The sequence below is a fragment of the Leucopleurus acutus genome (genome assembly GCF_964270905.1).
Source record: "Leucopleurus acutus genome assembly, chromosome: 16".
Taxonomy (NCBI): Eukaryota; Metazoa; Chordata; class Mammalia; order Artiodactyla; family Delphinidae; genus Leucopleurus; species Leucopleurus acutus.
In genome coordinates this window covers 56123712-56139415 of record NC_139158.1, presented here as the reverse complement: position 1 = coordinate 56139415, position 15704 = coordinate 56123712, and the positions used below count along the sequence as shown (strand labels likewise).

Below are 15704 nucleotides of genomic sequence, written 5' to 3'. Positions count from 1 at the left end.
GGAAGACTACTTCTAGAAACATCTATAATATAAACATTTCAAAAAACGAGTTTCTTGAATCTGATTCCAGATACTCAGCCCTAGGGAAATTATTTGCCAAGACCAGTCAAATCCTTTGGTTATGTCTTCTTTATTAGATGCCTTTTTGTCCAGGTTACCAAGTGCTTTGATACCTAAGGGGAGGGGCCTGGAAACGGGACCAAAGCATCAGCTCTCATCAGGTACAGTTCACCTCCAAGTGAATAAACCTCTCTGGATAATGGGACTGATTTTCTCAGCATGAACTGATCATTCAAACGTAAAGAATGGAAAGTGAAACCTCAAAACCAAGGCAAACACAGGCCAGGGGTATGTGTCTGGACAAAGAAGCTTCCATGTCATCCCCTTTCTCTTAAAGCCCCACTTCAATCGTAAGTGGGAAAAGGGAGTGGTGGTGGTGGGGGGGGGAGTGGGTACCAAAGATTCAGGAGTCCTGCATTAGCTTGGGTCACCTCTCGCCCCATCCCCCCACCCCTCCCCTGGCAGCTTCCCTGCTCTGCTCCCACTGGAAATTGCAGCAGACAAAGCAGACACCACGGAGGCGAAGTTTGCCTTCCTTTAAAAATGAGATTGAAGCCTCCACATTTATGCCGTGACCAACACAGCACTTCTCAGTGTCACCCATATTTCATGGCAGAACTGACGGTGACTGTGGTTGATTAACTAGGCATGAGAGATGAACATTAACCCTTTTTTCCTCTATTCTTCTACCTTTATCTTCCCTCTATTCTCCCCTTTCCACACATCTATGATCTTTTTCCCTTACTTCCATGTCATTTCTCTTGCTTATTCCCTGAACATTTTCCTTCTTTCATTCCATGATTAACCTACTCCTCCTGTTTTCCTCCTTTCACTGTTATGAAGTTCATGTTAACAATTCCCATTCAACATTCTTAAAAGAGTAATTTATATTAAAGTTGTCAATAAATAAAAAATAAAAATTGAATTTTAAATAATCCAGACAGACAATTCAAGCATCTGCTGGTGGTTATATTCCAAAGGAATCATCTTACCTGCAACCCCAGAAATATGCACAGGTACCAGGGAGGAACATCTTCTATGGTGTAAATCATGTCCGATCTCTGGGGGTCAAGACTGCCCGTGCTATCCAAGGTCTCAGCAAGAGAGCTCTGTGAACGAGAGGGAGAAAACAAGTTGTTTAATGGAAGCAAGGACTAAAGTTAACTCAGCACAGGCTACTGTTACTGAAAAACAACTTTATAAAGTGTCTGTTGCTCTTCTGTAAAATTAAGCCTTGGTCACCTCTGACACAGTGTCAAGCACACTCACTTGGTGGGACAGTCTGCTCTCAGGATTTGGGGCTTCAGCATTCCTTCCATCAACTCACACCCAAGAGCACCCAACTTGCTCAGAGCTTCTCCCCAAGACTGGGCACCCACTGCATGGAGAGGGATGCTCCCAAGGTTGAGACCACAAAGTAATACCTTGGCATGAGCTGCCCTTGGGTAGTAACCCTAATGAAGCAATGTTACAAAATGCTAACCACTTTCCAACAGAGAGCACTAATCTGTCCCTCCTATCCCATTCCATCCCTGCAAGGAAAAAGACTTCTGTACCTAAACACCCTTCTTTTAAAACACTGCTGCTCAGACATAATGGTGAGTGAAGAGAGCAAAGGTATACAGATATGATGATTCAAATTTTGTTTTAAAAAACAGACTAAAAATGTATTTATATTTCAGGGGACTTTTTTTTTTTTCTTTTCCTCTCACCATTACTAAAGATTTTTTTAAATGTTAAGCCTTGCATCCTTTATAAGCCAGAATCTTTACAAAGACCAGACACTTTAGGTTATAGTCTAGACATTTCCAGTCAGCTTCAGCTTCAGCATCACTTTTGAACTCATCCAGTATCTGAGCCAAACTGAAAACTCGGGGGTTCCCCCATATACCCTCAATACTGCTGTAGTTTCTAAAACCCTACAAACAATTTCTTGGAATCCAAGATGTGCATTTTTTTTTTTTTTTAGTTTTTTAATAACATAAAGTGACTAAGAGGAAATAAAATTAAAAGATATGCCACAAAAAAGATAAAGATGATAACATTCTGATCCTTGGCCACACCTAGCCCAATTTGTACCCCCTTTCCAATGGATTTGATCCACATTTGAAAGATGCTGACTCCTTATGTTTATCACTCCATTTTTCATGCACAGGGATTTGGGGGCCAAATACTCTTGAACGAAAGAAGTGACACAATTCAGCCTTACCTTCTAAAGCCTAAAGGTAAATATCTGATGTAAATTGACATTTTATCTAATCCAAATGTGAATTGAATATGACCTTTCGGAAAGAACTTTTTCTTCCATTCAAAAATGGATGCTGGCAGATCTGCATTATTAAATGCGTTTAAACCTATTATAAGTGTCATTTAAAATTTGTTTGTAGTAGTGGTAGAGAAAGTACATATGGTGAGGAACTTGATATGTGGTGATGTACAGTAAAGGATTAACTCAGCAGGTCTGGGTTGTCCAAACCCTGCACATTTCAAAGAGAAGTTTGGCCCTTGCCTGCCACCTGGAAGATAACCTCTGTGCTCTTGGAATATCCTGCCTCTTAAGAGTGTATCTGTTTACCTGAATGAAGCCTTGAGCTGCCCTTCATAGATTATGCTAACAATGCAACTGATGATGGGGCCTTGGGCCACATGGTATCAGTTTGACTCCAGAGGGTCTGGCAACACTCCTTCAGTGTTGTCACACTTTGTTTCGGGGGAAATTAAGCACTGCTCACATGATTCCACTAGGAAGAGGACAACCGAAAGCTTGTTCTGTGTCTCCTAGACCTTGCCCTACATGTTTTTTTCCATTGATCTTAATCTGACCCTTTCTCTCAAATAGGCTGTAATCAGGAGTGTAATAGCTCTTCTGAATTCTGAGTCCTCCTAGCAAACCACTGAACCTGATTTGGGACTCCCAAATCAGTCTTGGAAATCCCTGAACTAAGTTGACCATTTGCTGACATGATGCAACTATGGATACTGGACTCACTATAAAAAGGACAATTCAACATTATCATATGACCTACAGATGGGGAATGTTACTGCTCACAAAGTAACAAAAAGAAATACCTGAAAACAGAGTATAGTAACACTACAATTACTACATTAGTACAATCTGTTACAATAATATTATACGCATTATTATTCTAATGATTCCAAAATGACTAGTTTTAACTATAAAACAGATGAACAGAAATGAAAAGACTGCATCTGTCCTCTTTCAGGCCTGGAAGGCTAAGATTAAGATGTGTACACAAACATATACATATACTGTACACACACAATTTTTCTTAGTAATGAGGGTGGTTCTACAACTCAGAAATGGAACTAATGTAAAAAGTCCACAAATGGTATTAAGAAAAAGTAGGGAATTGTGTGGTCAAGGGGATCAGTGAACTCTGTCAGAAAAATGCTGCACCACCCTTCCCAGAGACAGAAGGAGTGTGTTTGGTCACTGTGGACCCTGGTACCACATGCTGTTATCACTGCATGAACAATATGAACTCTCTTAAAACTGCAAAACAAAAAGCTCCAACAGCGAGGTTTCTTTAAAAGATGACTACATTAATAATTTGATGATATCATCTTGAATAGGCTTTTCCATATTATTCTATGGTCTAAGATAATCTAAAGGAAAAGGAAATTACCTGTTCTTCAAAGATTAGTGAACTCAGAATTCAGTTCTCTTGTTGGAGACTTCTTAAAAGATCGTTAATAACCTTTCCAATCTCTCCTATGGTTATTTATCTAGTACAGCACTTTTAAGTCACTTGTAGTCTTTTTCTCTAGGAAATAATTTCCTCTACAGCAGGAGTCAGCAAACTCTTTCTATAAAGGGTTATGCAGTAAATATTTTAGGCCTTGTGAGCCATATGGTTCTGTCACAAATACTCAACTCTGCTATTATAGTGCAAAAGAACATTAGACAATATGTAAACAAATGAGTTATAGCTGTGTTCCAATAAAACTTTATTTACAGAAACAAGTGTTGGGCCAGATTTGGTTTGCAGGATGCAGCTTGCTAACCCTGCTATAGGGTTTCAAATTGATTATCATAAAGTTGTAGTTAATATTCTCTTATACACGTTTCTTATATTTCCTTTCACATTGCTAATATGCATTAGTGCTTTCTCATCTTTCACCTTAATCAGGTCCACCAAAGATCAATGTCACTGGTCTTTTCAATAACCAGTTTTTGAGTTCTAGTAAAACATGGTTGATTGACCACATCTGTCATTTCCTCTAACTCCTAAAAACACTAAGAATAAATATGACACAAATCTACAAGGACAAAGAAAACAGTAGAAAGAGAAATGAGAATAACATATTTTGGAATATGCAAAGCATTTGTATGAGCTGTGACCCATTTAGGAGAGGGAAGGAACCTAAAACATAGGTGCCTGGAGAGGGAAGGTATAAAGAAGCAAGTTGGTTGACCAACAGAAGTCCAGAAAGGTTCTATGCTTGGAGGCACAAGACAGAGTAGGGATGGAAAGAAGATGGGATTTAACTCTGCGAACCAATCAGACACCCTGTTGCCTACTGCTGTCTTCATCCTACAAGACACAAAAATGTATTGTTTGAAGAATACAAATCAGAAACACCTCAGACTGAAGAATGCTATGTGGAGTTAAATGCAAGCGTGAACAGCGGGATCCTCATCTGCTTCCAAATGCCAGAAGCCAGGTTATATACCCACAGGAGGAGACTAGAGGATTTATTTCTAGAGGAATTGATCAGCCTCAGAGACAAGACACTGCCATCTCTAGACCCTACAGTGATAAGACAGCTTTCCTTACTCAGTGGAAAGGCCCATCAGTAGACAAACTTCATCCACACACAATGACCCTACAGTCATATTTTTTATTGCCTCACATTCCTCCAAAACTAAGAACCAAATAAACAGAGGAAATAGGGTCCATGTAGTAGAAAGAAAACATATTGGGGGTGGGGGGGGAGAAACCTGTGTCTTCACAAAAATAAAAATATTTTGAACCTGGGAGGAGAGCACTGCCGTTTTAAAAGCTTTAATCAGCAAATAAAAACAAACAAACAAAAAAAAACAGGAAAAGAGATCTTAGAAACTAAAAACAAAATAGTAAAAAAAAATTCAACAAAAGGGTTGAAAGTCAAATATATGTGCTCAAAATAACAAAAAGACAAATACGGGGACTTCCCCGGTGGTCCAGTGGTAAAGAATCTGCCTTCCAATGCAGGGAATGTGGGTTCAATCCCTGGTCAGGGAACTAAGATCCCACATGCAGCGGGGCAACCAAGCCTGCGTACCACAACTACAGAGTCCACGCACCACAACTACAGAGTCCACGCACTCTGGAGCCTGCACGCCACAACTACAGAGCCCATGCACTCTGGAGCCTGTGCACCACAACTAGAGAGAGAAAACCCACACACCACAACTGGAGAGAAGCCCGCGCACTGCAATAAAGAGCCCGTGTGCCACAATGAAAGATCCTACATGCTGCAACTAAGACCTGATGCGGCCAAAAGTAAAATAAATAAATAAAAATAAATATTTAGGGGAGGGGGAGGAAAAAAAGTCATGCCAGCATGACAGAAGCAACCAGCCCGTGATGCGCCATCCCAAATCTTTGAGCATAATAAAAAGGTTGCTTAAAACAAAAGACAAGAAATAATAACAATTTTTATGGAAGGAAACAGAATATAGGAATCAAAGAAATAAGAAATTTCCAAGAACTAAAGGATATGCCTACAAATTAGAAAGATGCACTAAGTACTCAATAAATTAATGAAAAAGGATTCAGATATTTTGAAAACTCAATCAACTGTATTAAAAAATTTAAGAACAAAGGGAAATAAAATGTGAGTTGAAAGAATCTGGACAGAAGGGGGAAAAACAGAAAGATGAAAGTGATAGGAGCACAAGAGGGAAGAGACAACATGAAAAAAATGTAAGAGAAAAAAAGATTAGAGAGAAGTGATAAAGAAGGCAGACAAAGGAGATCCAAAATATGCATAATTGGAGCCCCCAAATAAGAAAACCAAAAGAAGAGAATGGAACAAAAAATAAAGATATAATTCAAGACAACATTCATTAGCCTTGAAGCTAAATATTGAAAGTGCCAGGAAAAACTGACCCAGGTCAGCATCAAAACTTATGATATGATTATTATCATATGATAGTCATTAAAGTTACTGATTATCAAAGATAAATAAAGAATAGGACAGGCAAAAAGATCAAGATACTGACTTAAAGAAAAAACCAGCCTGAGTTCTTCATAGCCACATTCAACACCAGAAAATGGGAAAACAGCAAACTATTATGATTCAATTATTCTCTTAACTTTGTGTTATAGAATTTTTCAAACATATACAAAGGTAGAAGGAATATGAAATGCCTGCCCTATATCTATCCCCAACTCCAGCTTCAAAATTTATTAGCCCTATGTTCTTCTTTAATCTATTCCCCATACCATTCCAACTTTACTGGGGTAAGGGGATGGATTATTTTAAACTGAATCCTCAAAATACATAAATTTGTCCATAAACACATATGTATGTCTCTTCAGCAGATAAAGACTTTTAAAAAGAAGCAAAATACCATTACATGCTAATAAAATTAACAATTTCTTCATATCACCTAATACCCAATGCTTTTAAAACTTTTTTCATATTGTATCAAAACTTTGTTACAGCTGATTTATTTGAGTCAGGATCCAAACGATGTCCCAAGGATTTTACACCCAGTTGAACTCTCCTTCAAGGCTAAATGCTATAGATAAATTCTCATCCAAAACTATTCCCATGATCCAGCTCTTCTCTTGGAAACTACTACTATAGTGTTACTTCTCTAACTTCAGTGAACATAACAAATCACATAGGAATTGTATGAAAATGCAAATTCTGATTCAGCAGGTCTTGGTTGGGGCAGAGATTCTACGTTTCTAACATGTAGGTAATGATGTCAATGATGCTAGTGCATGGACTACACTTTGAATATCAAGGGCCTAGAGGGTGAACTTCGGTCAACCCAGAAATTATTAGGGAAACCAGCAGAAGGCTTGTCTCAAATTAACTGTAGAAATAAAACTAAAAATAGGGATTAGATGTATAAAATGGACAACTAATAAGAACATGCTGTACAAAAAATAAATTAAAAATAAAATTCAAAAATTCCAAAATACCAAAAAAAAAAAAAAACTAAAAATAGGGATTAGATTGCCAGAATATATAAATGCACCAAAAAGATAGTCATTACAATTAACAAAATGTGAGAGTGAAAAGGAAAAAGGCAAGCGGTAGAGTAAATTAATTGTCATCTAATATAGCTGGAAGTCAAAGGATGATACTTGAAGCTAACAAATCAATTATAATGATGGGCAAAAGTAATATTTCTGACCAAAATCAGATAGTAGAGGAGAGAAAGAGCAAAAGGAAGGAAGGAAAAACAGTAATTTTGTTACTGTTCATGGTAGGAAACTAGAAGACAATGAAATAAAGGGTTAAGTATATTGTTCTATAGTTATGATTATATAGGTGTCCACTAGAATAAAGTATAGAAGTTTTAAAATATCACAACTACACACACAAATAAATAAAATAGATACTTGTCATTATCACTAAATGTAAACAGGCTAAACTCAACTATTGAAAGAACAAGATTTTAAGACCTTCTCAAAGCAAAACTCAATTCTATGCTGTATATAAGAGATACACCTAAGAATGAGCAAAGCTAAAGAAAAATGCAAATAAAGTCTTAATTATCTTCAAACAAGGTAGTATTCTAGCTAAAGAGCAATAACCAAGACAAATATGAGTATGTTTTAAATGATAAAAGGTACAATTCACCATAAACATGTTATAAATGTCTACGTACAAATAAGAGAGAGTCGATAATTATAAAGCAAAATATCTCAGAAATATGAGAAATCTAAAAAATACCAATAATGGGAAATTAATCTCTCAATTTATGGCAGACCAAATGGCAGGCAAAAGAAAAGATGTAATAACTAATAAAATATAACCTAAATATTTAACTGTTTTCAATTATCTAGAACACAAAAATTCACAAAAAATATTTGCAAAAATTCAACCATAAGGAACACATCAATACATTCCAAAAAATAATACAAGTAACATTTTCTGATCACAATACAATAAAACTGGAAATTAAAAAAACAGACAATCAAAAACCCTCCTCCCGGGGCTTCCCTGGTGGCACAGTGGTTGAGAGTCCGCCTGCCGATGCAGGGGACACGGGTTCGTGCCCTGGTCCAGGGGGATCCCACATGCTGCGGAGTGGCTGGGCCCGTGAGCCATGGCTGCTGAGCCTGTGCGTCCGGAGCCTGTGCTCCGCAACGGGAGAGGCCACAGCGGTGAGAGGCCCGTGTACAGCAAAAAACAAAAACAAGAACAAAACAAAAAAACCCTCCTCCAGGGACTTCCCTGGTGGTCCAGTGGTTAAGAATAAGCCTTGCAATGCAGGGGATGCCAGTTCGACCCTGGTGCAGGAACTAAGATCCCACATGCCACAGTGCAACTAAGCCCACATGCCACAACTACTGAGCCCATGCGCTCTGGAGCCTGTACGTCACAACTAGAGAGAAGCCTGCGCACCACCATGAGGAGCCTGCATGCCACAACAAAAGATCCCATGTGCCGCAACTAAGACCTGACTCAGCCAAAAGAAAAAGAAAAACCCTCCTCTATCTGGAAATTTTTAAATGTCCCCTTAAAGGGCAAAGGGGAAGAAATATGAACCAAAATAGAAAACTATTTAGAAAATAGAAAATTTATTAGAATTAACTATGAAAATCCACTGGATATAGCTAAAGCAGTGCTTAGTGGAAAATTCATAGTCTTTGCACTTAAAACAAAAAGACAAACTAAGCATATGCCTCAAAAAATAATAGAAAATAACAGGAAAACCAATAAAGGAATAAAAAACGGATACATTAGAAAACAGAAAAGCATTTGCACTAAGTAAATCTAAAATTTAGTTCTTTTAAATTAAAAAAAACCCAACTAGCTAATCCAGGGAAATAAAAATGGAGCAATGTGGAAGGAGAAAGGACAAGCATAAAAAATCAGAAAAAAAGTGGAAATAATCACAGAATAAAGGAATTAAAAAACATAAAAATCCATTTTGCTCAGTTCTATGTATATAACTTGAAAATTAGAATGAGTCAAATTTTTAGAAAAAAATACTTTACCAAAACTGACTCCAGAATAAAATAAGTCCCAAACTGACTGATTCCCAAAGAAGAAACAGAAATTCTCAAAGGTATGTCAAAAAAAAATACTAGACTCAGATGATTTTATAGGGAACACTAACAAACTTTTAAATACACACACACTCAACATATTACATGTAATATTTATGTTTCATACACAGACACAAATTCCCATGTTTTTTAAGGAAAAGAACACTCCCCCAAATCTTTTTTTTTTTGCCAAGCCACATGGCATGTGGGATCTTAGTACCCTGACCAGGGATTGAACCCGCACCCCCTGCAGTGGAAGTGCAAAGTGTTAACCACTGGACTGCCAGGGAAGTCCCTCCCCAAAATCTTTTGTGAAGCAAACATAATACCGATATCTAAACCTCCCAAAGATGACACTACCACCCCCCCAAAAAAACTTCAGATCAACCCCACTCATGAATATTAATGCTCAAATCCTAAAGAAATATGTATTAACAAAATCCAGCAATGCATTAAAAAATAATAATATATTGTGATCATACACATCAAGAATGCATTGATGGTTCAACACTGACAGCCTCAGTTGTTGCTGATCTATCTCTCAATAGATCATATTGAGAGATATTAGGAGGAAAATCAAATGATCATCTCTATAACACACAGAAAGCATCTGCTCAAAATTCAAAAGTTATACTTGATTTTGAAAGATTCAATAGATTAAGAATAAGGATATTTCCTTCACATAGTGAAATGTATCTATTTAGGCCAAAACCACTATCATAATAGAGAAACTATAACCACCAAAGTCAAGGATGTCCACTATTACCCCCATTACTTTTACTGAAGGTACTAGCCAATGCTAGATACCTCTAGTAAAGAAAGTTCGTTTTCTTATTCTAGATAAGAAAGTGAAATTACAAGAATAAAAATTAGATAAGGCAAGGTAAACTTATCACTATTTGCAAATGACATGAATGTATACTTGGAAAATCTGAGTAATCAAGTGAAAACAAGATATTCAGTAAAGTAATGGAATATAAAACCAATACATAGTCATCAACAGTTTACAAGGTTTGTAGATATAATGGACAAACAAGTTTGATTACAAATAGACATGAGAAAGATAAACTACCTATCAATAAACTTGTGAAATATGAAAGACATAAATGAAGAAAACTTCAAAACCCCTCCTAAAAGATACAAAAGAAGAACAGAACAAACAGAAAGACTTATCACAGTCTTAAACATGAAGACTAAGCATCATATAGATGCCAATTTTCTCTAAGCGAATTACTAAATCTATGCAATCCCAATAAAAATACCAATAGGTATTTTTGGGGTTGTTGGGGGATGATGAGGGTGATTAGACAAGCTGATTCTACAGCTCATAAATATGATTACAAAAATTCTAAAAAAGAGCAACATGGAGAAACTAGCCCTAAAAGATATAAAACACCATTAGCCTACAATAAAAATATGCTACTCGTGCCTGAATAGACAGAACATCTAAACAGAATATAAAGCCCTGAAATAGGCCTAATTACATTGGGGATTTGGTATATGACAAAGGTATTTCATATCACTTGAGGAAAAGATGAGATTATTCAATAAATGGGGTCGGGGTACTGGGTAGCCATCTGGGAAACAAAGCTGGAGCCATATCTTAAGAGTAATTCCAAATAGATCAGGGTATTTATTAAACATAAATAACCATGAAAGTACTAGCAGAAAACAAGAAGAGAATTCCCTTATAAATTTAGAATAAAAAAAGGCCTTTCTAACCATGGCTCAAAATCCAGAATCCATAAAAGATTGACTAATTTAACTACATAATTTTTTATCAGCTCTACATGGCAAAAATCATAAGCCAAATGGTGACATCTGTAACTCCTATCAAAAAGGGCAACGCTCTCCTAGAAATTAGTAAAAAGACCAAGAACCAACATTTAAAACGGCATAAAAGATATGAAAGAAAGTACACAGAAAAGGAAATACAAGTGGCTCTTAAGCATGTGAAAAAGAGATGCAACCTCACTAATGAAAAATACAAGATAAAATTATAGTATGACAACCAAATTGAGAGACATACTACAAAGTAAATTGGCCCATACTATTCAGAAATGTCAAGGTAATGAAAGACAAACAACACTATGGAACTGTTCCAGATCAAAGGAGACTAAAGATACACATTAACGGGACTTCTCTGGTCATGCAGTGGTTAAGAATCCGCCTGCCAATGCACGGGACAGGGGTTTGAGCCCTGGTCCAGGAAGATCCCACATGCCACGGAGCAGCTAAGCCCGTGCACCACAACTACTAAGCCTGCGTGCCACAACTACTGAGCCCACATGCCACAACTACTGAAGCCCGTGCACCTAGAGCCCGTGCTCTGCAAAGAGAAACCACTGCAATGAGAAGCCCACGCACCACAACAAAGAGTAGCCCCTGCTCGCCGCAACTAGAGAAAGACCACATGCAGCAACGAAGACCCAACGCAGCCAAAAATAAATTAATTAATTAATAAAAAAAGATACACATTAACAATTAGATGCATTAAGTGATATTGATTTGGATCCTGTAACTAAGCTTTATCTATTTAACTCCTTATTATTTAGCTGTAAGGGACATTACTGGAACTGAGGAAATGAAAATTATTAAGCTTTATTTTAAAATTGAAATTAATGAAATCAACCAATTATCAATAATAATTGTATCAATGTGAATATCGTAATGTTTTTGTTTTTAGGAAATACACACTGAAGTTATTTAGGAATAAAGGAGCATTATGTCTGTAACTTACTTTCAAACAGTTCAGAAATAATAGGTGTATATAGAGAGAATGATTTTTAAAACCATGAGATTATTCAAGATATTAAAATTAATTTTAAAAATAAAAAAATTCCATATACATTTACTAACCTGGTGAGGTATACATTATGTAGGTGGGGTGGGGACTAGCAGTGGCTCACTGTCCACGGTACAACACTCTCGGATATGTGTGTGGGCATGAGTGGAAAAGAATGTGGAATATACACACCAGACTGCCCGCTGCCAATTATGTGGGGTAGACCAAGAATGGAGGCAGCACATTTTAAACTGTTTAATACAATTTTGAACTGTTTATGTTAAACAAGTATGCTCAAGAGAACTTTGTTTTTCAAGACCAGCTAGTACCGGGATAAAAGGTAACTTAAAGAGAATCTGCAGGAATCATAAGTCAAAAAAGGTAAAAACTAAAAAACACTTAAAAAAATACCCTCATTATGAAGTTCAAGTCCTTCAACATCCCTAATCTAAGAGTCCCAATGATACTGAGGTCCATCCTATGGACTCATGATTGATGATTTGAGGCATTATCCTTCTCATCCTTTCAGGAAAAACAATCCCTTTAAGCAAATTCCAAGATGAGTATCTTATAGCTAATATCATATTAGCCAGCATTTATCATAAGAACTTCAAGAGTTTTAATGGACATCAGAAAAGTCAAGTTTTTAATAAAATAAGTGAATACATTACAATGAATTAAGAAACCTGTGAATATGGGGAACGCAAAGGACAGGCTCTCCTGCTCTCAGTTCTCTTGTCTCTTCTTGAATGGTCCATTCTTATTTCACAGTCAGGTGTTCAGATAGCCTTTCAATGCCATCTGAAAAGCAAGATCCCAGAGGGCAGCATCCTCTGGTATGAAGTTTTCTTTACACAAATTTAAGACAGCAAAGGACCTAAACGTTTCATTTTCTTCACCTTTAAAACAGGGATAGTGATAGCACCTTTCTAACAGGGTTGCTATGAGGACTAAATGTGACAGGTTGCTTAAAGCATTCAGCCAAGGGTCTGGATGCTTAGCACTATTAAACACATGATAACTCTCACTATCCTTGTCATTTCGTAATACAAGGGAAAAAAAGACCAGGAAAATAGGAAGATACTCTATTTCACTAGTATTCAAGGAAATACACACCTATCAAAGTTTAGATGATGAAAAAAATGTTCACACAAACAATAAATGTCTAGCAGAAATGTGCTAACTTTAGTGTACTAGATATTTTTCCTGCCAACAGATCAGTAAAAGGTACAGCTACAGATGTTTAAAAACCTGAAGAATTAATGTTCCCTACTATTCATTTCAAACAAATGACAATGGAGACACAATGACCCAAAACCTATGGGATGCAGCAAAAGCAGTTCTAAGGGGGAAGTTTATAGCAATACAAGTCCACCTTAAGAAGCAGGAAACATCTCGAATAAACAACCTAACCTTGCACCTCAAGCAATTAGAGAAAGAAGAACAAAAAAACCCCAAAGCTACCAGAAGGAAAGAAATCATAAAAATCAGATCAGAAATAAATGAAAAAGAAATGAAGGAAACAATAGCAAAGATCAATAAAACTAAAAGCTGGTTCTTTGAGAAGATAAACAAAATAGATAAACCACTAGCCAGACTCATCAGGAAAAAAAAGGGAGAAGACTCAAATCAATAGAATTAGAAATGAAAAAGGAGAAGTAACAACTGACACTGCAGAAATAAAAAAGATCATGAGAGATTACTACAAGCAACTCTATGCCAATAAAATGGACAACTGGAAGAAATGGACAAACTCTTAGAAATGCACAACCTGCCAAGACTGAATCAGGAAGAAATAGAAAATATGAACAGACCAATCACAAGCACTGAAATTGAAACTGTGATTAAAAATCTTCCAACAAACAAAAGCCAAGGATCAGATGGCTTCACAGGCGAATTCTATTAAACATTTAGAGAAGAGCTAACACCTATCCTTCTCAAACTCTTCCAAACTATAGCAGAGGGAGGAACACTCCCAAATTCCTTCTACGAGGCCACCATCACCTTGATACCAAAACCAGACAAGGATGTCACAAAGAAAGAAAACTACAGGCCAATACCACTGATGAACATAGATGCAAAAATCCTCAACAAAATACTACCAAACAGAATCCAACAGCACATTAAAAGGATTATACACCATGATCAAGTGGGGTTTATTCCAGGAATGCAAGGATTCTTCAATACATGCAAATCTATCAATGTGATAAACCATATTAACAAATTGAAGGAGAAAAACCATATGATCATCTCAATAGATGCAGAGAAAGCTTTTGACAAAATTCAACACCCATTTATGATAAAAATCCTGCAGAAAGTAGGCATAGAGGGAACTTTCCTCAACATAATAAAGGCCATATATGACAAGCCCACAGCCAACATCATCCTCAATGGTGAAAAACTGAAAGCATTTCCACTAAGATCAGGAACAAGACAAGATTTCCCACTCTCACCACTCTTATTCAATATAGTTTTGGAAGTTTTAGCCACAGCAATCACAGAAGAAAAGGAAATAAAAGGAATACAAATTGGAAAAGAAGAAGTAAAGCTGTCACTGTTTGCAGATGACATGATGCTATACATAGAGAATCCTAAAGATGCTACCAGAAAACTACTGGAGATAATCAATGAATTTGGCAAAGTAGCAGGATACAAAATTAATGCACAGAAATCTCTGGCATTCCTATACACTAATGATGAAAAATCTGAAAGTGAAATCAAGAAAACACTCCCATTTACCACTGCAACAAAAAGAATAAAATATCTAGGAATAAACCTACCTAAGGAGACAAAAGACCTGTATGCAGAAAATTATAAGACACTGATGAAAGAAATTAAACATGATACAAATAGATGGAGAGATATACCATGTTCTTGGATTGGAAGTATCAACATTGTGAAAATGACTCTACTACCCAAAGCAATCTATAGATTCAATGCAATCCCTATCAAACTACCACTGGCATTTTTCACAGAACTAGAACAAAAAATTTCACAATTTGTTTGGAAACACCAAAGACCCCGAATAGCCAAAGCAATCTTGAGAACGAGAAAAGGAGCTGGAGGAATCAGGCTTCCTGACTTCAGACTACACTACAAAGCTACAGTAATCAAGACAGTATGGTACTGGCACAAAAACAGAAAGCTAGATCAATGGAACAGGATAGAAAGCCCAGAGATAAACCCACACACATATGGACACCTTGTCTTTGATAAAGGTGGCAGGAATGTACGGTGGAGAAAGGACAGCATCTTCAATAAGTGGTGCTGGGAAAACTGGACAGGTACATGTAAAAGTATGAGATTAGATCACTCCCTAACACCATACACAAAAAGAAGCTCAAAATGGATTAAAGACCTAAATGTAAGGCCAGACACTATCAAACTCTTAGAGGAAAACATAGGCAGAACACTCTATGACATAAATCACAGCAAGATCCTTTCTGACCCACCTCCTAGAGTAATGAAAATAAAAACAAAAATAAACAAATGGGACCTAATGAAACTTCAAAGCTTTTGCACAGCAAAGGAAACCATAAACAAGACCAAAAAGCAACCCTCAGAATGGGAGAAAATATTTGCAAATGAAGCAACTGACAAAGGATTAATCTCCAAAA

General features: G+C 36.8%; 1 protein-coding gene across 2 annotated transcripts in view; it reads right to left on the bottom strand.

Moving 5' to 3' along the window:
* SLC23A2 (solute carrier family 23 member 2) overlaps positions 1-15704 on the bottom strand; it is a gene marked incomplete at its 3' end in the record, with an annotated part of 147621 nt that overhangs the window by 41045 nt on the left and 90872 nt on the right. The window contains exon 4 of one of the 2 annotated variants that reach the window (XM_082856961.1): positions 1053-1169. In XM_082856961.1, coding sequence (XP_082713087.1) covers positions 1053-1169 — 117 coding nt within the window. Of the gene's footprint in view, positions 1-1043; positions 1170-15704 lie in introns of those variants that run through there. The other variant, XM_082856962.1, reaches the window with a different exon arrangement.